Source organism: Amblyomma mixtum, chromosome 2, assembly GCF_055824585.1.
Source record: "Amblyomma mixtum isolate Tamu chromosome 2, ASM5582458v1, whole genome shotgun sequence".
NCBI lineage: Eukaryota > Metazoa > Arthropoda > Arachnida > Ixodida > Ixodidae > Amblyomma > Amblyomma mixtum.
This window is the reverse complement of record NC_143013.1, coordinates 302,878,897-302,901,286: the sequence shown is the minus strand read 5'-3', so window position 1 is coordinate 302,901,286 and position 22,390 is coordinate 302,878,897. Positions and strand designations below refer to the sequence as shown.

General features: G+C 51.3%; 2 protein-coding genes across 4 annotated transcripts in view; one reads left to right on the top strand and one right to left on the bottom strand.

The window, feature by feature from the left end:
• Window positions 1–22,390, bottom strand: part of LOC149364734 (uncharacterized) — a 92,540-nt gene that overhangs the window by 68,289 nt on the left and 1,861 nt on the right. The gene's annotated exons all lie outside the window — the stretch shown is intronic.
• LOC149364735 (putative glutamate receptor) lies at window positions 492–10,821 on the top strand. Its single transcript, XM_089574664.1, has 6 exons — window positions 492–920; window positions 1,660–1,750; window positions 2,226–2,453; window positions 3,276–3,581; window positions 4,530–4,823; window positions 8,890–10,821. The coding sequence occupies exons 1-6, from the start codon at window positions 835–837 to the stop codon at window positions 9,169–9,171; spliced, it is 1,287 nt and encodes a 428-aa protein (XP_089430790.1). The 5' UTR covers window positions 492–834; the 3' UTR covers window positions 9,172–10,821.

The window sequence follows — 22,390 nt, the reverse complement described above, 5'->3', positions numbered from 1 at the left end:
TTTGTCCAAACTTCAGCCAGTGGCGTCAAATGGTGAAGCTCGCATGCCTTCAAATGGACCGCATGCCAATCGGGATGTCGAGATGCATCTTCGCTGCTCAAGATCCAAGAAGTAACGGAGCTGAAAAAGCTCACACAATAAGAAAAAAAAAATTACGGGACGATGAGACATCGGATGCGACGATACTGCGAAAGCATTTACCGACGAAGATTACTTTCATGTTTTTACCGTATAACGCATGTTTTTACTTTAAGCCGAGGCTTTACACACGGGAAGAATTTTTCTGTGAAGGCTGAAGGTGGGCCAAGGGTGGCGGTGTGTGGATGTACAGCCTCCTCGCTAGGTGGTGGGGTTTGGAGAGATGGGTGGTGCTTCTGGGGGGAGGAGGTTTCGCTCTCCGTGGCTGCATACAGAAAGACGCCGGCATTTTCGCATTATGACATTGGTGCTGTCGCAGTGAATTTAATTTACTAGCAGGAATGCTAGCAACCCAGATGCTCACACGACAATAACAAATACTCTGATCAAAACCGATACGAAATCTTATCGTTCTCGCTCCAAATGAAGAGATAGGGTAGCACATAGACAGCAAACAAGTGCCTGCGAAACAAGTACGCAGGGGTGCAACATGAGGCGGAGGACACCGGCGTGGTTAGAAATGCTTATGAATATAAGAAAAAAAAAGTACTACGAACGGCCACACTGCGTCTGGCACGGATCGAGTGCTGAGAGACACCGGCCGCGGCTAACCCAAACGACGAACAGGTCTCACTGCGCACACCCTCCAATCCCTCATCCACTGCACTTATTGCGCAGTGGTACCCCTACGTGTTCATGGTGAACGAGCCAGGCGGCGGCTTCCAGCTCAAGGGCATCACCGGTTCAATGATCGACTACATCATCAAGTCCATGGGTATCAAGTAAGCCGCGCGCGCACACGCACAACGCCCAGCACTGGCGGCAGCGGTTCTGCACGCGTATTACGGCACTGCAGCGGCGATCACATTAGTGCAGCAAAACAGCCGGCAACATCTAGGCAACATTCCTCTCATACCCTCCCTGCCCCCCCCCCCCCCCCCCACCCACCCTCCAACCCCCCAGTCGCACAACAGGAACTGCAGAAGCGATGGAGGGGGGGGGGGGGGGGGGGGTTGTGTCGCAACGAGACTCCCGCAGAGCGTACCGCTGGCGTATACGAGCTCGCTGCGCGTGCCTTCGCAGAATCGCCGACTCTCTCGCGTTCATTCCACGCGGATTTTTTTTTTTAACGGGAGTGAGACGCGGTACATGCACGCGCTGTACGGCACGCGCAACCGACGGCGATTACGGTGGCGAATCGCGCTCTGAGCGCCGCGTTTTGCCCCGATGGGAGCTACGGCGGATTGAGAAACAAAAGCGGCCCATTGTTGGAGACGGACAACCACCTCAGCTTGGTGTACAGTGTGCGCGAAGCCGCGCTGAAACGATCGGTTCTGCGTGGACAGAAACGAAGTCTTTGCCAGAGCTACCATGTGCGCAGGGAAGCGAGAAAATTGACGCCGAAACGTTCGAAGTGAAAGCTATACATTCCGAGGGGTTGCTTATAGCTACATAGCACTCAATACGGCCATTGAAGACTGAAGGCACACACACTTTGCTTGCCACCGGTTGTGCGCGCAGGTACGAACTGGTCGAGCCGCTGGACAACGAATGGGGAGAGCTGAGACCGGACGGAAGGTGGACGGGAATGATGGGCCAACTGCAACGAGAGGTGAGGGCCGCCACTGTGCGCCGCTTAGCGAAAAGGTTGAAATAAGGCAGCTTTCACTCCTCCTGCGGGGATGTTCAGGGAGTTATACTGTGAGCACAAGTGACGGCTACGTTAATGTCCATCGGGGCTAACAGTACAACAGTCGGTACCGGCAAAAAGTCAAAATCTGAGGACAGATTAGGACAACTGCTGGATTACATCGGTCGTGGATGGCGCAGGGCAGAGCAAACTGGAGATCACTGCCAGAGTTGTTCCTCGTGTACTGAATGCAAGCGGGCTGATGACAGGTCATTCATTACTCCAAGTATACCTCGTTGCAGCCTCAGAGATTGAGATTAACAAGCTATAGGCAAGGGGGCTTCACGCCGAGAGAACGCTTCTGCTTTCGACTCAGCCGAAGGCGCAGTTCGTGGGCGTGAATCTAACGCGGACCAGTACAGAGCTGGTGCAGGCCAAGCGAACTCTGCGTGCGCAGGAGGCGGACCTGGCGCTGGGTCCATTCGTGCTCACCGAAAAGGAGGCGATGGTGGCGAACCCGTCACCGGCGTACACCGACGAGGACATGGTCATTCTGAGCGGCGTCGAGAAGGAGCACAAGTCAAACGTGTACGGATACATCCGGGCATTCGACCTGCAAGTGTGGATGGTGCTCCTCTGCTTCCTGGTTGTCGTCGCTGGCGTAGCAGCGATCGCCGAAATAGTGGTGCGTACTTCAATCTGGCCCCGTGTCGGCAGCTGAGGCAAACAAACGGCAGCTTCGCCAACAGCTGGCCTATGCCCCCTCCCTCTCTTTCGGCCAGCGAAGCAATGCCATGCGAGGCCGGCAGGGAGTGGGAACGATTTAAGCACCGAGCCTAACGTTGTAGAACAAGTATTTGGTGTATGCCCACCAAATCCAGAGACTAAAGCTTCTACCTTTGCTGAAAAACAAACTTTCCACCAATTCTGAACCTAACCTTGCGACCCTTACAAGGCCCAAAAGACATCATGCACATTCTTTTACTCTCTATCAAGCAAACCTTAATGTCTTTACGTATTGCATTTTATTGGGTTTATTGGCACATAGGTAGCCAAGGCCATCATGCGCCAAGCACAAGGTATAGGAAAAGTTTTCTGAGGAGTTTTGCAAAATGCGGAAAGTGATCGGTGGTGTAGACGACAAAAAAAGTTCGTACAACCTAGTAATAACAGACGAAATTTAGAAATGGCGAATCGTAAAACCTTTTAATGCCTTTAAGTATTTTTACTATTCGCGTGCTATTGAGGAATGGAACAAGCTGCCTTCTGATACGATCATGTCCCCTGATTCTATTGACAGATGGTTCGAGTCTTTTTTATAGTCGTGCTTCGTATTGTGTGTTTGCTTGTTAGAGTTGAACATGTCTCATTGTATTTTACTAGTGTCGTGTTCTTGCGATGAATTCATATCCACAACACTATTCTTTTCGCCCTTCCTGCTAGGGCCTGCAGTATTTGTTAAATAAACAAACACAGCCTTATCCACCACAACCGTACACACCCGCAGCTCCCCGACACAAGGCTGAACCTGCGCCAGCAGCGACAACGTCTGTCGCGCATCTTCTGGGTCTACATGGCGTCCATGTTCCTGGAGAGCTCGACGTTCCGCTTCATGAGCCACTCCCAGCGCGTGCTGTTCGGCAGCTGGTTCCTCATGCTGGTCATCCTCATGAACACCTTCGTGGGCTACATGGAGTCCTCGCTCATGCTCAAGGAGGAGACCGACCGCCTGGACACCATCGAGCAGCTGGCGCTCAGCCCCAAGGTGCGGCCCATGGTCTTCGAGGCCGCCGGATTCCTCAAGATCATCGAGGTAACCTGTGCGGCGATTACGCGCTACGTGGCCAGTCCACACTAGGGATGCTCAGTGTTTAACACAGATATCTCTGCTGACTTTATTCGCTCACCCAGCACTGCGTAAACCCTTACGTTTCTGTGACCGAATGCTCCGATGAGCTTGCACTGATACACTCAGATGCAGTAACGAATTCGATTACCTTGCCTTTATAAAACTGGTCTATAGCCTTCTTATAGACTACTGCCTTCCTATAGATATTTCCACTAGTCTCTTCATTGTCTATAAACTATAGAGACAAGTCTACTAAAAGCGTGTCGCCATAAACCTATAGATTGACTATAGACTATAGGATTTGTACTGCCTATAGACTAATCTAGGATTTGTCCACAGACTATATAGACAGAAGTCTATAGATAGTCTATAGACTGTCTGGAAAGTTTTTGTAAGTGTGCACCGGCACACTCAGGTCCAGTAAGGAACGTTACTGGACTCGAGTGCCAGTGCAAGGCCATTCAGCCGAAGCAACACAAGGCAAAATTGAGCAGAGGTGCACTGCGTGAGTTCGACTACTGATTTCTGTTCGGCTGATAGCGTAACACAGAGACATTGCCCAGATGCATGTAGTCTCAAAAATATACAGCCAAAGTTGTCTGCTTCTGCGCCGTGTAGCAGGACTCTTTAGCACATTTGACAGGAGGGTTGAGGACTTAAGTTCCTCCAGCCTTCGCGAGTTTAGGGTCCCCGAGCGAGCAAGACGAGCCGCGCTGCGGGGCTCAGAAGTAGAACCCTTCGTGTGTGTATACTTTTGACAAAGACTGATAACGAAATCGTGCCATTAATTGAGCGCGTACCTTCAACGCTGTGCCCGTGCCACGTCGCTTCAGCACGCCGCGCGTGAGGATTGCCATCTTGTATGTGCTTTGTAACCGCACGATGCATGGGATCAAACCGTGGCCCTCGCAGGAGGCGGAGGGCTACGCGTTCGAGAAGGTGCTGCAGGCCATCAAGGAGTTCAGCGAGGGAGAGGCCGAGGAGGAGGTGCATGGCGAGGAGCTGTTCACGCCCCCCTACCTGCTCATGGTGCTCCGGCGAGAGGCGGCCATCCTCATGGAGCGCATCTCGCTGCTCGCCAGGGTGTCACAGCACTGCTACGACGTGGAACTCAAGGGGCAGGGCCTGTTCCACTTGGGCAGGGAGCGCATCCTGCAGATCAAGATGGTCTTCTACGTGCGGAAAACCCTGGAGCCCAAGCTGCAGGTAGGCGGCGTTGGCGCCAAATGCATGGCAGGAGCCAGTGACCCGCCGCGGTGGCTCAGTGGTTAGGGCGCTCGGCTACTGAGCCGGAGTTTCCGGGTTCGAACCTGACCGCAGCGGCCGCGTTCCGGTGGAGCGGTGTGCTGTGCGATGCCAGTGCACGTTAAAAATCCCCCGGGTGGTCTAAATTATTCCGGAGCCCTCCACTACGGCACCTCTTTCTCTCTTCTTTCACTCCTACCTTCCTCCCTACCCCTTCCTCCCACCTTCCGCCCCGTTTCAAGAGTCCACAGAGATGAGAGACGATAACTGCCCCAATTCCTTTCCCTCAAAACCACAGTCCAATCGCAATTACCGGACATCGACAGTGCGCTTTCTTGCACTTTCCCGCACACTGCAACAAACATTCACAAGAGCGTAATGATACATTTTAGCGGCGCCCATATTACTTCGTTCGTCGAAGTCGTGCCGCGGTAACCTATGAGGTGCGTAAGTAGAATAAGTAGAACCACGGCCTGCTGTGGCTTCGACCCATCGAAGCCGTAATAGCTCTTGCCATAACTCTGAGATAAATTACTTCCCGGAGATTTCAGAGGGGACACGTCTTATCACGCAGTTTGCTTAAGTACTTGACCAGATAACGAATTTGTATATCGCAGGGCGCCGCGAAGCCCCGGCTACACTGTCATAAACGGCTCTAGATAGCAACACGTTACGACGTGCAGACACTGCTCACCTGGGAATACGAAGGCCGCTGTATGATAAGTTTTGAGACGTTGGAAACAAGGGACCAAGTAACCGCGGCGGTTGAGGAAAAAACAAAAACAGCTTCACTATGCACCTAGTTTACGTAGTCAGAAACCGTTAGAAACTATGAGCGGATCTGAATCGTGCACGCGCATCAGGCAGTGCGTTACAGTCAAGCATGGTTTCCGCGGAAGATAACAGAAGCCACTTCGAAAACAATCGCTCGCCGCACCCACAGAAAGATGTGCAGATCTCTTGACGTCGAGAGACGTTTAAAATCGAACCGTCTCAATGAATCACCGTCACGCCAGCCACGTAATCTTGCTGGCGCTAACAATGAATTCGCCGCAGACATCAAGTACAACCCCCATTCCCAGCTGACAACCAGTCACGAAAAATTTAAGACTTCCTCCTTCAACCGGGCCATATTCGAACACGAGCCGGCAATCGGGCAAGAGGAGAAACAGTTGCAAAGGAAAAAACAAAGGGTTCCTACAACAGCACCTTACAGGCCCGCGCAGCGGCGCATCAAAGCACGCAAGATGGCAATCTCCACGCGCGGCGTGCTGATGCAACGCGGCACGGGCAGCCTTGAAGATGCGCGCGCGACTAAAGCAACACCACCGCTACAGGACTAAACGCGAAAAAAAAAAAAAATGAGGTGCCCATCCGGGACTCATTCAGCTAGGAAACGGCGTTAGTGCGTAACCACCAACGCCACTCGCGGCCGGCACTCGGGTACCGCGGTGGGAAAAAAAAAGAGACCGCAGGAGGCACTAATTGCGAGAACGCGCGGGCCTGCAGTGGTATACACAATACGCGCCACGTTTTGCATAAGTATGGCGCCAGCCAGCCGCCTCAAAACAGCGCCAAAAGTGCAGTCGGCGGGAGCAATTTGCACTGTCCCTGGGAAACGGTAGTCCGCTCGGGCGTTTTCCTCGCTTCCGTGCCAGTATTTAAATCGCGGAGTACGCGTCTGCAGCATCAACTTCCTCGAGGTGGTCCTCGCAACGAACGAGCGCTGGAACGCGGCGCACATAGCAGCTCCAACCGTGTATATGCGAAGACCGCTGCAGCTGGCGGCTTGAACTCCCTGAGGAGGCAGCAGGCATTCTAACCATGTAGATAAAAAAAAAAAAAAAGATAAACACCAGGAGACGCCTCACACGACGCAGGAGCTGACTGCATTCCCATGACGCAGTAATGTGGGAACGCTTCCACCGCACGCTACTACTGGGTGCTAGACGGCACTGTCGAGACAAAAACTGGCCTCGGTGAAGACGTCTGGTTTTTGAACGATTTAAAATTCAGAAAGAAAAAACTGAAATTTCCGCCCCCTACTGGAGAGGTGAAAACGATAGGTGTACGCACCCATCCCTCCTCCCTACCCCCCCCCCCCCCCCCCACACACACACACACACTCCCCCGTCCCCTCCGACACGTCACGAGGGAGCACATACCTTCCAACCGCCAGACAGCCCAGCACAATGACAAACGCAAAGTGTACATTATGTAGACATATGCGACATATAGGACAGTTAACTCTGATGAGTCATACGCCACCTTTACGAAGTTGCGTGCATACGGCGCCCTATACGTTGCGTCCCAAGCTACCAGATTTATTTGCTTCGCTTGACCCAACTCACAACGCGCTATTTTTGCGCCGCCGCGAGCCCCCCTCGAGACGCGGCGCAGCTGTTTCGAACCGCGCGATCCGTAAATATGACAGCGCCCGCCAGAGCTAGGCCCCCGTCTACGCGCGGCACGTCAGCGCGGGACTCCGGCCATTACGAGACGGGCTAAGTAGCGAAAGGTGTCTACGCGGTTATGCACACCGATACACGACCTGTTCAGTGCCCCAGGCAGGAGGACATAAAACTTCAACAGCGGCGTCGCGCTGACATCCGCCGTCAGCGGTCGTCGAACAGAGTGATAGCGGCTTACGAGCGGCTCTATAGATTGACAGCATTTGTTGCGATCCTTGCAATATAACCTAAACAGGCAATCTTACGGCCTTGTCTCATGCTGCATGTTTCCTTCCCTGTTTTCAGTAAGTTGTATTGCAAGATGTTTGAGTCTCTCTATACCATAACGCTGCACGAGTGTACGAGATAGTGTACAGTCGCCGTCAAAAGTAAATGGAAGGCGACTTTGTCAAAAAAATTTAATTTCTTTAAATCTAAAGTACAACGGTCCATGTTTGTTGGTGCACAGTGCAATTCGCACAATCACAATTAGTCTGCACATATGTATTCAAGGATGCATGAATTGAGCGGGCAATGATTAAATTTTTTCGTTAATATTGCCTTCCATTTACTTTTGACGGCACCTGTACATTTACCTATGTATCACGTAAATAAATTACATCGTCGCCTCCGACAAATTCGATGCTGCGAGTGCATTTCAAGCGGAAACTAGCGATAACGCTACGCGTCAGAACGAAATGAAAAATTGTTAGCCGCAAGCACTTGGAGATTGTCAATTTTATTTTTATTTCTAATTCAAAACACATTCAAAACAAACAGCTGCTGTGTCGCTTAGTGCAGAACAGAGCAACCACAAGTGCGAAAGACAGGTGATCTGCAATCAAAGGAAAAAACTATGCAGTAGTCAGGCAATGAAGAGCTCACCGTAGTTCAGGTGTAAGTAATAACCCTGTACTGCGCAGACCACGAAGAATGGGGATGAAAGTTCCGGGCTCTAGGAAACTAGCCGGTAGTGGTTCGAGCTGATTAAAAATGCAGAAATTCGAGTTCAAGAATTAATCTGGTCAATTAGAATCCAGCGGTTTAGGTCCCCGCCTAGGTTTAAAGCAAAATGCTCAAGCATGACATTGCGCACGAAGGCGAAAATTAAATAACGGAATTAACACATGCAACTAAAATTTAGCAGAGAGTTTTTATGCAGCCTCGCAGTCACATTTACTCCTTGAAGCTAGCCATCTAATGGCATACTTTGTCAGTGGTAGGCCATGACAGAACTATGCTGAAGAAGCGATTTTTCCTTTAGTATACTTGTTAGGTTTGATGCCATGCTCATTAGCAAATAAGATGAAAACCCCTATAAATGGCCACAGTTCCTGAGGGAAAAAGAGTGAGTGTGACTTGCATAATGATGTAAGAATTTGATCCTCGCTCACACGATGAAAAAAAAACGACTCACATTAGTGTAATATACTGTAACGCGTGGTTTGATCTGGGCGTCTGAATAGGGAGAACCGCAGGTTGTTGACGGCGGACGCCGGTAAACCAAAAGCGGTTCCAGAGCTAAACCATACCTCCAGACGTCACGTTTAAAAAAAATACGCATGATGATGATGCAGGAGGAGATATTCCGGCGAGTGCGCTGGATCATGGACACGGGCCTCAACCTGTACTGGCACGAAGACCTGGTGCCCGACCCGGGTCCGTGCTGGACGCGGTTCCACCCGGACCACCTGCACGACTACCAGCCACTCAACTTCAAGGACTTCGCGGCCATCTTCTACATGATGCTCGTGTCGCAGGGCTGCGCCTGGCTAGGATTCCTCGTCGAGATCATCCTCTACAAGTGCTGCTGCCTCAAGACTCGCAACGAGAGGGGGCACGACACGTTCATCAACTAGCCGCGCGTCCCGCCTGTAACCGCGCACTTAACTAGCTGCAAACCTTGTACAGGGCTTAAACATGAACGGCGTCCGCACTCTACACGCGATAAAATCCACGGCTCAGCTTCACAACCATTTCCTATCTTAACTATACACAACCTAGAGAGCCAAAGCGATGCAAGTTCTGGATGTGAGTGACACCTACTCTGTACAGCTGAGAACGGGAACCAGCACAACAAACGACACTGCATGCAGAACCGGCCGCCACCAAAGTTGCACCACGACATAAACCGGATCGATATCAGTAGTCACTACATTTACCCTGAACCAACGTTAATAACCAACTGCTTACGTTTTGCCCACGAAAACTGCAGCTGTGCTGCGTGATATCGCCGTCGCTGCAGAGGCGAGGATTTAGTGCCGTTGACCGTTAGAGTCGTGGCAGTCCAACCCTCACTAATGTTTTCCCGCGAAAGATAAGCGCAGCGCAGAAGATAAGACAGCAGGGCGAACCCGATAAACCGACGGAATTTTGCTGCCGCCCTTGCACTGCGCCCTTCAAGCAAAGAAGCGGCTCGCAATGGAACCCCATTAAGCATCATGACAGGCCTGTAGATGACAGCGGTCTACAGCTGACCTTTCTTCTGGCGGAAAGACTGGTTCTGCTGAGAAATGTAAAACCAAAGAATAAAGACGACGTCCCCAAAAAGAGAACACCAGACGGTTGACAGCTGTTTCTTAAGACCGCCCACCGTCCAGACCTCATCGTTCCTCACGGCTGGGCTGTCCGGCGCTTAACTACTATAACCAAACCTGCCGGTGACCAGCCGCGGCCCACCACAGAGGCCTTCCGCGGACGGCCGCAGTCCAGCGGACAACGGAGACAATGCAGACGCAACCACACGCAAACCCGCGCAAGAGGGGCCAACAAACAACGAAATAAATAGGAAGGGGGCGTGGCCCGGGCTCGGCTTGGTCGCGGACGTCGTCCACGCCACCGCCGCCACAAACGCATTCCTGGCGCCAGGGGCATCGGCGGTGCGAAGAAAGGAAGAGGGGCGAGGAGTCCTAAGTGAGACAATGTCACGCCTCCCACCGCTTCTCCGCCGGAGGGCACGGATCGCTATGGACTGCGTGGCCGCTGCGAAAAGGAGAGGAGGGACGCGAGAAGTCCTCTCGCTCGGCCTCCCGAAATCGCACGCGAAGGGCCAAAGCGCGCGACGGACGAGCCGCACAAAGGAAGACGCCGGCTCGTCAGCGCCAGCAGAAGCGAGGGGGCAACGCTCGGAGCGCGGCCGGCGGCGGCTACGCGGTCCGGCCCAGTCCGGCCAGCCAGACGGGCAGACAATGACCGGCGCTCAGGGTGGACAACGACCGCCGCCGAAAAGCGCAGTGCGGGCGAGAGGGACGAGTCGAGCGCCACGCAGGCAGGGCGGACGACTGTGTCCGCCCGGCGGCAGGCCACTCCGGTGGCGGAAGCTGTCAGACGGGCCGCTGCGGCTAACTATTCGCCCGTGGTCAGAGGCGGTCTACAACTTCCAGGAGGTCGGCTGTCCTGGACAGGCTGGGTCATCCTTCCAAGGTTCCTTCCTCTCTAGCGCAGCGCTTTGGAAATAAATACAAAACACTACGTGAACGAATTCCTGGTCCACTGCACTTGCCACTGAACGTCGTTGTGTGTCGATGCTCAAAGAAAGTGAAAAAAAGTAGGTGAGGTCATAAGCACCATGCCTGGATACTTCTATTGTAATGCTAGACGGCGTGACAAACAAGCTGCTAGGACTACATGGTCCCCCTTGAGCTCTGGAAACAAGATTCGGGCTGTCGATGGAAGGCCAGTCAGCCGTCCTGGTCAGCCAACCGGTAAATTTTGTAAAAATGTATCTTACTGAGGGAGCACCCCGACAATGAGCCAGGATATCGTTTCGGTCACCACTGTGACAAACGTGACACGGCTGCTGGTGTTGCCTCATGCCCCGTCAACTAACAGAGAGAACCGTATCCAAAGTTAAAAGCTCTCACCAGTCAATGCACATTGCGGGACTCCTTGATCCTCGTAGACATTCGCGACATGCACCGCGGCACCCAGATATGGCTCAGCTGTCTGAATAAGCTGCAGCATCACACTTCACACGAGCTTGTTCATTCTACGTTATCTATTCCGGATGTAATGATGGTTTGGTTTGGTTTATGGGGTTTAACGTCCCAAAGCGACTGAGGCTATGAGAGACGCCTTAGTGAAGGGCTCCGGAAATTTCGACCACCTGGGGTTCTTTAACGTGCACTGACATCGCACAGTACACGGGCCTCTAGAATTTCTCCTCCAAAGAAATTCCAGCCGCCGCGGCCGGGATCGAACCCGCGTCTTTCGGGTCAGCAGCCGAGCACCATAACCGCTGAGCCACCGCGGCGGCCCGGATGTAATGAGAAGTGAGGGGGCTTGTGAAGACTATGTTCAGTGCAGGATTCGTCTGGTATGCATTTGTTAGCAGCTCGACCGTGTGGTAAGAACTATGAATATAGGACGCGATTTGTGCGGAAAAGGCACTAAGTGATCACGATAGCGAAGTTTTGCGGATAGAAAATGCAGAACATTGGCACACCTGCATCATTCTCGCTGTGGCAAAGCGCCTAATTCCGACACCCCCACTCTCCCTTACACTTCATCGAACAGGAACAATTTGATTATAAAAATGCTACATCTTGCAGCAGCTTGACACCCGAGCATTCTACAAGCCAGCACAGGACTTCAGATCGATAGTTACTCCGCAATCCACGCTTTGCGACAACGAATGAAGTACACACATATATAGCACAGCACGGGAGTAAGGGACTGTTCCCTAAATCTTGAGCTGCTGAGTGGAAGCCGAAAGTAATCAATAGAGATCGGATTTTAGGCAAATGCCTATTTTTTTCAACGCTTCGTAAGCGCACCATTTTTACATTATGAGCACGAATTAGGTGTTGACAATATGTTTAATACTCTTTTTATAGTGCCTATAAATGCCTATTTTGGGTGTCAGTGCCTATAAATGCCTATTTACGACGCCGGTGCCTAAAAAGGCCCTATTTTACAGAAAACGGGCCACAAATACGCCGTCGTTTTGCTTTCAGATTCTGTTTGCTTTCGAATCCATTTCGGTTTTGAGTAGAACAGACACGTGGCAAATTAGATGACCTCGTCGGCTGGCTGACCACCTTTCTGACCTGAAAGACCGTCATAAACAGTTTCTCAGGTGAAGAGAGTGCTATAGTAAGGAGGGCTCAAGCTGCCTTCTCTCAGGACAACCTCCAAGACTACCTCGCGTACTTGTGCGCTAACTTCACTTTTCTTGCGAGCACTATAAATAAAAAATGGAATGTGGGGGTGTAATGCTCACTACCAACATTGGAATACTTGAGAGTGTGCAGCAACGAATCGCTGCGCATCCTCGCGGAGAAGTTGCCGAGAAAATCCGCGCAAAGTTGCAGTCCATCTTGGACAAAAACGAGTGGTTCTCAGTCCTCAAGCAAATTTGAGGAGTACTTACCGGTGAACATTCTATGATAACGAACAGTGTAAAGCCATCAAATGTTCCTAAGTACAAGCACGCTCCTGTAACATCCGTTGATGCTGGGCGTTCCTTTTCAGCGTTCTTACTGATAAGCGGCATAGATTTGAGTCTATCAACTTGGAGATGGTGCTTGTCTGCTACTGTTCCATAGCTTTAACAGTGATTTCTAGATGGACGATGTTTATTTTACCATGGATCCTCGTGGATGTACGTAGGCCCGTGCTGAACTATGATTCCTTTTTGGCATATTCAGCATCACGCAGCACTGTGTGTAACATTTTCTAGTATCTCGTATTTATGGTTTCCAGGCCCTTCTAATGGCAAGCACCATTTGATAGCCGCGTGGCTCCTGATACGTGAAGCCACAAACTATAAAACACTGCATGTTTACTCAAATGACAACATATTTGTTAATGTTGAAGCATCGTGTATGCCTGCAATAAATAAGTTCAATTCCTGTGTGAGCGAAGACTGAACTCATTTGTCAGATGCTTTGATTTGACAATGTTTCTATCAATTTCTAAATACACGGCCTCCTGTTAAGGTGTCCATTGTTTCTACGTTTGTACACGAGAAGCGAATTGTTTGTTTCGAGGTACACCAAAGTGTTTTAAAAGGGTTGGTAACCGTGCCTTTTGCTCTGCTGAAGCATTTGTATTGTATGAAAAGTTGCGCGACAGCCTTAAAAAAACGGCTTCAAATATTAGCACCTTGCTTAAGGTCCCAAATCTTTCCTGCTGTGTTTTTATTTAATTTTACGGCAGATATTGCGCGCTGAAGTTCGGAACTGTGTGCACTGTTGATAAAGTTTATAGTGCCTACTTTTCTCCGTTAGGTGCCTAAACTGCAATTTTAGCCGCCTACTTATGGCGCCTAAAACGTCCTTTTTAGTGCCTAAAAATCCAGCCTCTAGTAATCAAGCAGAACGGATAGGGAATCGCGATTCTTTACGTCTCTGAAAGCTAACCTCGTCAATGAGTGGTTGCATGGCAGAGTAGATAATCAGAAAAATTAAAAACAGCCGAGTTTTCCGCACCTTCGCAAAAACGCATATAATCTTCAACTCTACAACGTGACTACTGCACTAAGTCCTCCGTGCTTTGCTCCTGCCAGTTATGCTTCCACTCAATGTTCTCTGAAAAGCACGGAAAAAAGCGCTTCCTGGCAATTTCGAAAATGACAAAGGCGAGAGATCACACGCGCGCCAAGCCATATATTGCGTCACTACGAGGATTTCCCCCCACCGAGACTGACGCACGCCATCTTCTACGAAACCAGACGTGACAAAGCCAGCGAACAAAACAAAACAACACGGAGGACAGCTTCAGCGGCACGTACTCACATACTTTGTTAGCGAGCTCGAGAAAGAAAGGGTCCCAAACCTCCTCACAATCAAATTATAAGTGCGCTGTTCTGTATCTCTTTGAGTGGTCAGCTCGCGCCTCGCTAGGGCGTGACAAAGAAAAATAAAATTATTTAAATAAAAACAAAATAAGGAAGCAAAACGAAGGATCAGAACATATCCAGACAGGTATTGTACTTCTATATATACCAGCGGGGTTGCGCATACGTTGCTAGCTGCACGCGCTGAACCAAACCACCAAAACGTCAACCTCGCATCCACTAAAGCAAACCTGTGTGGCGCTACGTTCCTTCTCCAATGCAAAAGCCACATTCGTCCTGATGTCGTTAGGATTGGAACTTCCTCATATCTGTCACGAAATTTCTCCAAGGCACAAAAGCTCAAAATGCCGCGCGCAGACTAGTGCACACAGACGAAGAACTATCAGTTACAGTCCGGTGAACTACCTAGTAGGTCTTCCAGCGCATTAATTGCCCACAGACGACGTCCAAATTTTGCAAAATTCGTGACTGTTATATAACTAGATATTTTTTCCACACTTTTCAAGCGTAGCCCCTGGCGAACAGGAGCTCGTGAATTAACTCTCATCGCGATAGTCGCGCGCGCCTCGAGCTCATTACGCCCGCAATTTGCATAAGCTTATTCCACGGCGCGTCAGCTACACAAACCGAGTGGCGCGCTAACGAGCCTCCCGTCAACAGCCACAAACGTCTCGAACCTTGACCAAACTTCACCTAACGAGCCATCGGGCTCATGAGCGGAGCCGACAGCACCCACAAGATGGCAGCACTCGCGCGCAGCAGCCCATATGAAGCATTTAGCGGCCCACACGTGGCCTCGGGACAGTGCTCGCAAAGAGATCGCCGCGGGGTGCGGCCTATCTGCGAGACGCGGCCGCAAAAAGAAGCAGACGAGAGGGTGGGCCATGTGGCGAGATCTTGGGCGACACTGTCGCCGCCGAGTGACGGGCACAAAGCGTGTTTGCGATCCGCTGCCGACCCGCAGCCGGAAACGCCGAGACGCCCTTTTCACCGAAGGGCGCACGAAGATGGGGCGCCAGGCCGCGGGAAGGGCTGGCTGACGGCACTGGGCGTACGGCTATCTCTCCCCAACCCTACTTTTGAAGTTCATGCACCACGAATGAACTGGTTATATTGGCAAGAGGACGCCCCAAGAGACGAGAGATATACCAGAGAAACAAACTTTTTTTTGAGATCACTGCGGCGACCCACACGGGAACAATGCGAAACCAAAACGTCCACATACTATATCGACGTCCGTAGCTGTTCTCACGTCCGTGTACTATATCGACGTCCATGACTATTTTGACGTCTAAGTATTTTTTCAGGTTTAATTAATTACTAATTATACCTCATCAACCAAATATTCTCCACGGTAACATTTTATCACACACTATCTGTCACAATCACACTCACACATTTATCTTCAGAGAACGACGTAATTGTGCGGACAGATTTGCGGACACTTTTTTGCTGACGCGACAGAGCCATACAATGCTCTCGCATTAAAAATAAAAACCTCAGAGCTGAGGGATGATGCGAATCGCCTTCCAGTTAGACTATACCGCTATGGAAAAAAAAAATACACTAAGAAATGACAGCTGCACAAGGCCAGACTAATTATGGAAATTATGTGCAAGCAGCAAACCAAGGTCTATATTCAACTAAAACTGGCGAAGTTGAATACGAGCAACGGGAGTAACCAGCAGCAAAAAAATATATATATATAGTGGAATTAGGGCGCAGTTCTTCCGAAGCCTCGGACACAGCTGCAGCACATACGTATTGTCGCACTCGTGACCTGCGAGGTCAGCACCGCTGGCCTACGCCTTAAGAGAGTACACGTTGCATGGAAGTGAGCAAGAAAACCAAAACAAACACTGGGTTACGAACAGTGAACGAGGCGACACCACGACACGAAAACAGTTTTTCTCGTGCACGTGTGCTAATCGAGCTCCAGTGGCTATGCTTCACAGTAACGCGAGCGGAAATGAAAGACAGAAGCATACCTGCCTTCCGTGTGTGACCAGCTTCCTTCTCAAAAGAAAAGAAAAGTGCGTATATGTAACGGTAACGAGCGAATGGAATATGCTCGACAAAGCCAGCCGCGCAAGCCGGTAATAAAGCTACAGACTATACACACGCTTGTCAAAAGTGAACATAATTGTGTGCATGTGGCAATCATTTAAACGCGGAGAAAAATGTCGAGGTCTGAACATGCTACACAATGATCCAAGCGGTAGCGTGTTTGGCACTGGGTATCGAAAGCGCTTTCAGCGGAAGTGGCCAGTTAAAAAAACGAAACTAAGCCCCTGAACTGGTTCATCACGCGTCCGGTTAGGCAGCGCGAGTGACACTTAAACTCAACGAATCTGCGGTTGCATGGCTCGAAGCAACTGACGTCCAATGGGCCTGTCGGCGATATCGACACCAACGAAAACAGAAAAAGAAACAGCAGCTGCTATTTTTGAAGCGGAACACTCGGCGCGCTGACCCAGTATTCTTATCTACGCCAGCAGTGCGGGGTCGGATAACGCACACGCAACGAAGGAAAGCAAAATAAAAAGAAAATGACAAAGATACACTCTATACTAAGTCAAAGAACTCACGCATTCCTCACACAGTTCTTGAGTCTAGTACAACGGCGGCCCCGAAACGGCAACGCCACCTACGAAGCGCCGCAAGGAATTTCCCAACGACTTGACGGTAGTACTACAGTAAAAAAAAAAAAAAAAAGACCCAGAAAGCTGGTTATTAACGCGGTCAACATCAGCGCAGCCACGCTTTGCTCCGACACCCTGCAAGCAATGGAACCTTGCAGATACATCGTCTATGGGATAATGGTGAAGCGCGTTCAAGAAATAGAACAAAGCCAAGCTACCGAGGAAGTATCGTGCGCCCCCCCCCCCCCCCCCCTCTCCTTCCCACACACAAGTAAAACAACGCCAACGTTGCAGGAGTACCGAAAAAACAAACTTGAAAGGCCACGCCGAACGTCCACTGAAAGCTACGCGGGAAACTATGCAACGTTGCTTCCCACCATACGCAAGAAGCGCCGAGCCGGCGGCAAAACTGACCCGCAATAAATAGTAACTGAGGCGCCAACGCAGCGCGCCGAGCTCGCAATTATTCCCCGCGCCATAAGCACATCCGAGTCACCGGGCGCTGACCAGCGAAAAGAAAAAAAAAAATACCAACTCGTAAAAAATAAGAACAGAAAAAAACAAAGTGGGAGCGGAGAAGTAGCAAGAAACAGTAAGCGCCCAGAGTGGCGTGCGCGGCCAAATGGTTCGGGAACGCAGTCCGGCGATCGACAAAAAAACAAAAATGAAAATAAGCAAGGGCCTACCCCGAAAAGGCTTCGCGCATTTATTCGCGCAACAGCGGCAGCTAATGCAGCTGAAACGCTGATGCAAGCTGACGTCGCGCTCGACGGCGGCGTGAGTCACAGCGGCGAGCGAGAATCGAGGAGACGAAAGGGAGAGAGGAACAGGAGAGAGAGAGAGAGAGAGAGAGAGAGAGACGGCCAAGGATGAGGCCGCAGAAGCAGCGGCAAGCGACGGAACGATCCGGGCTTTCCCTACGACACACGCATTCGTCTCCCGGAGAGAGGCCTACGACACACACGACCCGTGACTCACACGCGACGCGCCAACGCCCTCTGTCTGCCCCGAGAGTGAAAAAATGAAAACAGGGACGCAACAACACGGCGACCACGCGCTACTACTATCCGCCGCCGTTGCCCCAAAACATCTGCTCGGCGTGGAAAAACAAAAAAACAATGAATGAAGGTCCCGCGGTTGACAGCACGCGGCAAAGGGTTGAAAAGAAAGCGAGTCGCTATTGTGAATTCAGTGCTAAATCTCAGCGTCCAAGCTGAGGCAGGGTTTCCGACTGCTCGCTACTGTGTACGGAATGTCAGCATAAGCATTAAAAAATCGATGTGTAGCGACTTTCGATGACGGCAAACTGGATACAGCTCCTCTGAAAGGGGGAGATGACAGGAAACGGATGCCTGCGGAAAGAACAAATTTAGATGTATGGCCTCGATTGGCTCTAATACTAGTAGTGACAGGGGTTTGCAAGCAATAAGAGACCGAGTGGCCTGCTAGCTGTCAGTGCTTCATGTTGTTCAGCGATAAAGTTCTGACTACCACTGATATCCTGGATCGCAGCACCGCTATCCTGAACTCAAGAGCAGAGATCTGGTAAATTCAGCGAGGAGGCCCGCCGACGTAAGCATAAACATTTCACAGAAACGAGAGCCATGATTTAGAACTTACGTACAACTAAAAATAGAACACTTTTTCGTGCCAATTGAAGCTCCCCACGCTCACTAAAATCCACTCTGCTGTGTAGAGCGCCAGGTTAAACGATGCCCCTGAAACGAAGTGAACACAACGCACATATGCCGAGGCGCTGTCCGATCTAACAACGCGCTTTTAAAAGCACCGGGTTAAGCTTGAAGGTTCGGGTTGTCTAATGTTCGAGCAATATTGTAGGCGAATGGAAAATGAAATAACAGCAAAATCACTTCCACTCGAATGAAACGCGGCCGCTGCGGCCGGTATCGACCCGAAGCAGCCCTTCTCAGCAGTTGAACGTCAAAAGACAGGGAGCCAGTCGCGGCAAGGCATAAACGCCGAATTTTGCCGGCCACACGCAACGCACATCCCGTACAAACCGCTCCTCGCATTCGGAGAGCCAGCGATCGCGACCCGCGAAGGTGAGGGGGGGGGGGGGGGTGACTCCTTGCCATCAGATTACAATCTTCGCACTCCAGAAGAGACGGAGCCGAGCGACCACAACGAAGCCAGTGAACAACACACCGCGATCCTCTTCGCAGGCTGCCGAGAGACATGCGCGGTGAAGGAGGGAGGGGGAGCTAGAGCACGAGAGCCCGCGATCCACCCCGCAGGAGGCCACAGCCACACGAACACACACACGCAGCTCACATAACGCGCGCAGCGTGCGGCGCAACAGCTGCGCAGGCGTGCGCGCGGGCGTCGTCTCCAGCAATTAAGGCAAAACAAAAGCCGCCGCCGCCGCCGGTTTGAAAATAGCAGCCCTCCCGTCCCCGGCCGACACGCGTCGTCGTCCCCACCGCCGCGGAAGAGGCACAAAAGGTGCACTGCGACGACGGCCAAAACAGAACCACGCGGTCGACGACGTCGCCGGCGGCGGTACTTGGATGCGGCCACGCCGCCGCTATAAGCCTCCGATAAAGCAGCCAAAACGCCTTTGAGCGCCGAACCTGCTGCCCCAGGCCCGGGCTACGACTTGCAATTAGATTCCTACCAATCTCGACCACTGCTGGCTCATTCAGGGTGCACCGATATCTCGGTACAAGCTTGTTTTGAAGTCCGTGTCAAGAAAAACAAACAAACAAAATAGACGGCTTGAGACTGTGTGTAGAATAAGGTTTATGGTTTATAGGGGTTTGACGTCTCAGAGCGACTCAGGCTATGAGGAACGCCGTAGTGGAGGGCTCCGGAAATTTCGACCACCCATGGGGTTTCTTTAACGTGCACCGACATCGCGCAGTACACGGGCCTCTAGAATTTCGCCTCCATCGTAATTCGACCTCCGCGGCCGGGATCGAAACCACGTCAAGTGTAGAGCAAGGCCCACCAAGTCATTCCGTCAGTGTCATTCGCAGCGCCTTCTTTCGCCACCGCTTCCACGAACACACTTCACTTAGCTAACTGATTATCGTTCCGCCAACCGCTGATATTTCGGCTTTGGCCGCGTCAACAAGAAGCAAGCTGCATGTCACCGCAAACGGTAGTGACCGCGAATCTAGCAAACTTGGACAGCAAGAGCGCGAGACAGTACGTACAGCCCCCGTCGAAAGTATACAGCCCAAGTGGTTTGCTTCTATTCAGTAGCTCTCCCTAGTTCATTTAGCAGTCCCAAGCTCGGAGAGAGAGGAATCCAAGTCATTCATTCCTCTTTGGAGAGATTACGGTCGCTGGGGGTGCATAACGAGGCACGGCAAGCCTTCCAAGCAAACACCTTGGGCTGCGTACTTTTGACGGAGGGTGTACATGCGCCAAATAACCGACGCCAAGGCGAGACGGGCGGATCCGGCCCTCGGCACCGACAGGAGATTGAGAACTATTCCCTACACCTGGACGGGGCAAATTACGGATGATTTCAGGGTATTGAGGTCCTCAAAGCTAATTGGCGTCCTTGTAGCATTTTTAATCTTTCGCAGCTCTTTGCTAACAGAACAGTGACAAGGCTAGTCTAGGCTAAAGCGGGATGTATCAGCGGGATGTATCTAAATTAGTTGGCACTTTACGCTAGTCATACAGCAGACCCCGGAAGCATGGAACGAAGAGAGACAACTAAGTGTCGTTACATTTGTCTTCTACCGTTCATATTTGTCGGAGTCGCAAATACAAATTTGTCGCCATAAATCTTGTTTCGGGGCATCCACACACGAGGGACATGGCGCAGACTGCCTCCCATGTTTTTCGCAAGCAGGAGCAGCCTAATTTATGCACGCAGTTTAGGCCGAAACGCCGTCACTCCTGCGAGAATACATCTGAATTCCACAAAGCCCTTGACCGACTGTCACTGACGAAGCGATATGGATTCACGATTCATTTTTCACTGAAACGTACCAATCGTTTGAAAAACTAAACTATGTTCAAGCTCAACAAGCAGTCAAAGTCGAGAGCAAAAGGCGATGCATACCTACATGACACATAGTATGGACCGTAAAACAGTGGTGCGCAATGGCGTAAAAACATTTTAGCTTTGAAACGGTGCTTGGATGGCGACATTCCGGTATACTAACAAGCAATGCAATCTAAACGCTTAACAAGGGCGGTTAGAGAGTGAGCTGCACAACTAGCAGCGACGTAAAGAGATGCCGTCCATAAAAAAAAAAAAAAAACGCCCGCTTCGAACGCAAATTTTGCTGAAACTTTTTAGACAATACCTAGGTGATCGAGGCATCAAGAACATTACGCCCGTGGCGCCGTTCTAATGCTGCCGACGGTAAGATGATTTTATGCATGAACCATGCCACTGACGACTGATGCGATGTTCGAAGCAGAAGCCTCCACAGCATGCGCGCACCTAGAGTTGCTTCCAAGCGAAACTGCGCAACATAAGACCAACGCTTACGGCCAGACCAAAGATACGCCCAAAGAGGCCGCCACAGGCTTGCTAAAGTATGAATATAATCCTAACACGCACGCACATACACAAAATCGCAGGTCAGATTCCGCACACCGTCCAGGCTAACTTCTGCACACAAAGTAATGCGACCGTAGTCCTTGGTCGCAATTTCCGTAACATCAGAATGGAAAGGGTTTTCTGTAATGCTCTAAACCTTCTCCCCAAATCCCGCTTTCGGCGCGTAGACAGCGCGATCGCGCAAACTTAAGCTTGCCCTTGCAACGATTACGTAAGAGACGCACGCGACGGGCCGCCAAGTCATCCCGAGGAGGCGCTACAGCGGCCGACGTCGGCCCAAGATCGCGCCGCCCCGCAAGGAGGAGGGAGAGCTCGGGGAGACAGCGAAGCTATAAAAAACCTCCCGTCCCCAGCAGCGAGCACTCCCTCCAGAGTCGCCTCCGCACGTTCCGGAGGGAGCGTACGCTCAGCAAAATTCCGAGGCGGAGGAGGAGGAAAGGTCCCAGGAGAAGAATAAAGAACACAGCGTTAAACGCAAAAAAAAAAAGGTGCAGCTAACAGAAAACGACGGAAAAGAACTACACAACCACGAAAGATGACGAGCGAGCGAGCAGCCTCTGCAAGGAGACCCACGCCCGGATGTGTAAACTGCTCCGGCTGGGCCAGGCGGCCGCGCCGCTTATACAAGATTTATAAGCGCCGAGATCGCACGCCGATCGAGGCTCCTCTCCAGAAAACGTCCGAGCGGCGAAGATGCGGCCCCGCGTTATGTGCCACCGCCTCCCACCAAACTTGATCGGCGCCCGATGCGCAACAATGTCGAACCGGCCGACAATAGACCGCATTCAGGGAGAACGCTCCGCACTATCTAGCCTACCCGCCAGCTAAGAAGAAAAGGAAAAGCGGCGAAGAAGTTCGCGCAGCGTATCCAAAAAAAAATAAAGAAAAACAAGCGGAGCTACTAAGATCAGGAGCACAAGAAGACGGGCGGCGTGGTCAGCGTAGCGCGGAAACAGCAGCAGCAGCAACAGCAACCGGCCGCTCGGATCCAGCGCGTGAACGCATCAACAGCGGGCTGAAAGGGGGGCGAAAGACGAGGATTTAAGAAAAATACAAGGAACATCCCGGCGAGCACAGCATTGATGAGAGGT

Excerpts from the sequence above, each read along its gene's own strand:
- LOC149364735 (XM_089574664.1), top strand. The coding sequence starts at position 835 with ATGGTGAACGAGCCAGGCGGCGGCTTCCAGCTCAAGGGCATCACCGGT. Across the intron at positions 2,454-3,275 it reads CAGCGATCGCCGAAATAGTG|CTCCCCGACACAAGGCTGAA; the intron begins GTGCGTACTTCA and ends ACACACCCGCAG. Across the intron at positions 3,582-4,529 it reads GATTCCTCAAGATCATCGAG|GAGGCGGAGGGCTACGCGTT; the intron begins GTAACCTGTGCG and ends TGGCCCTCGCAG.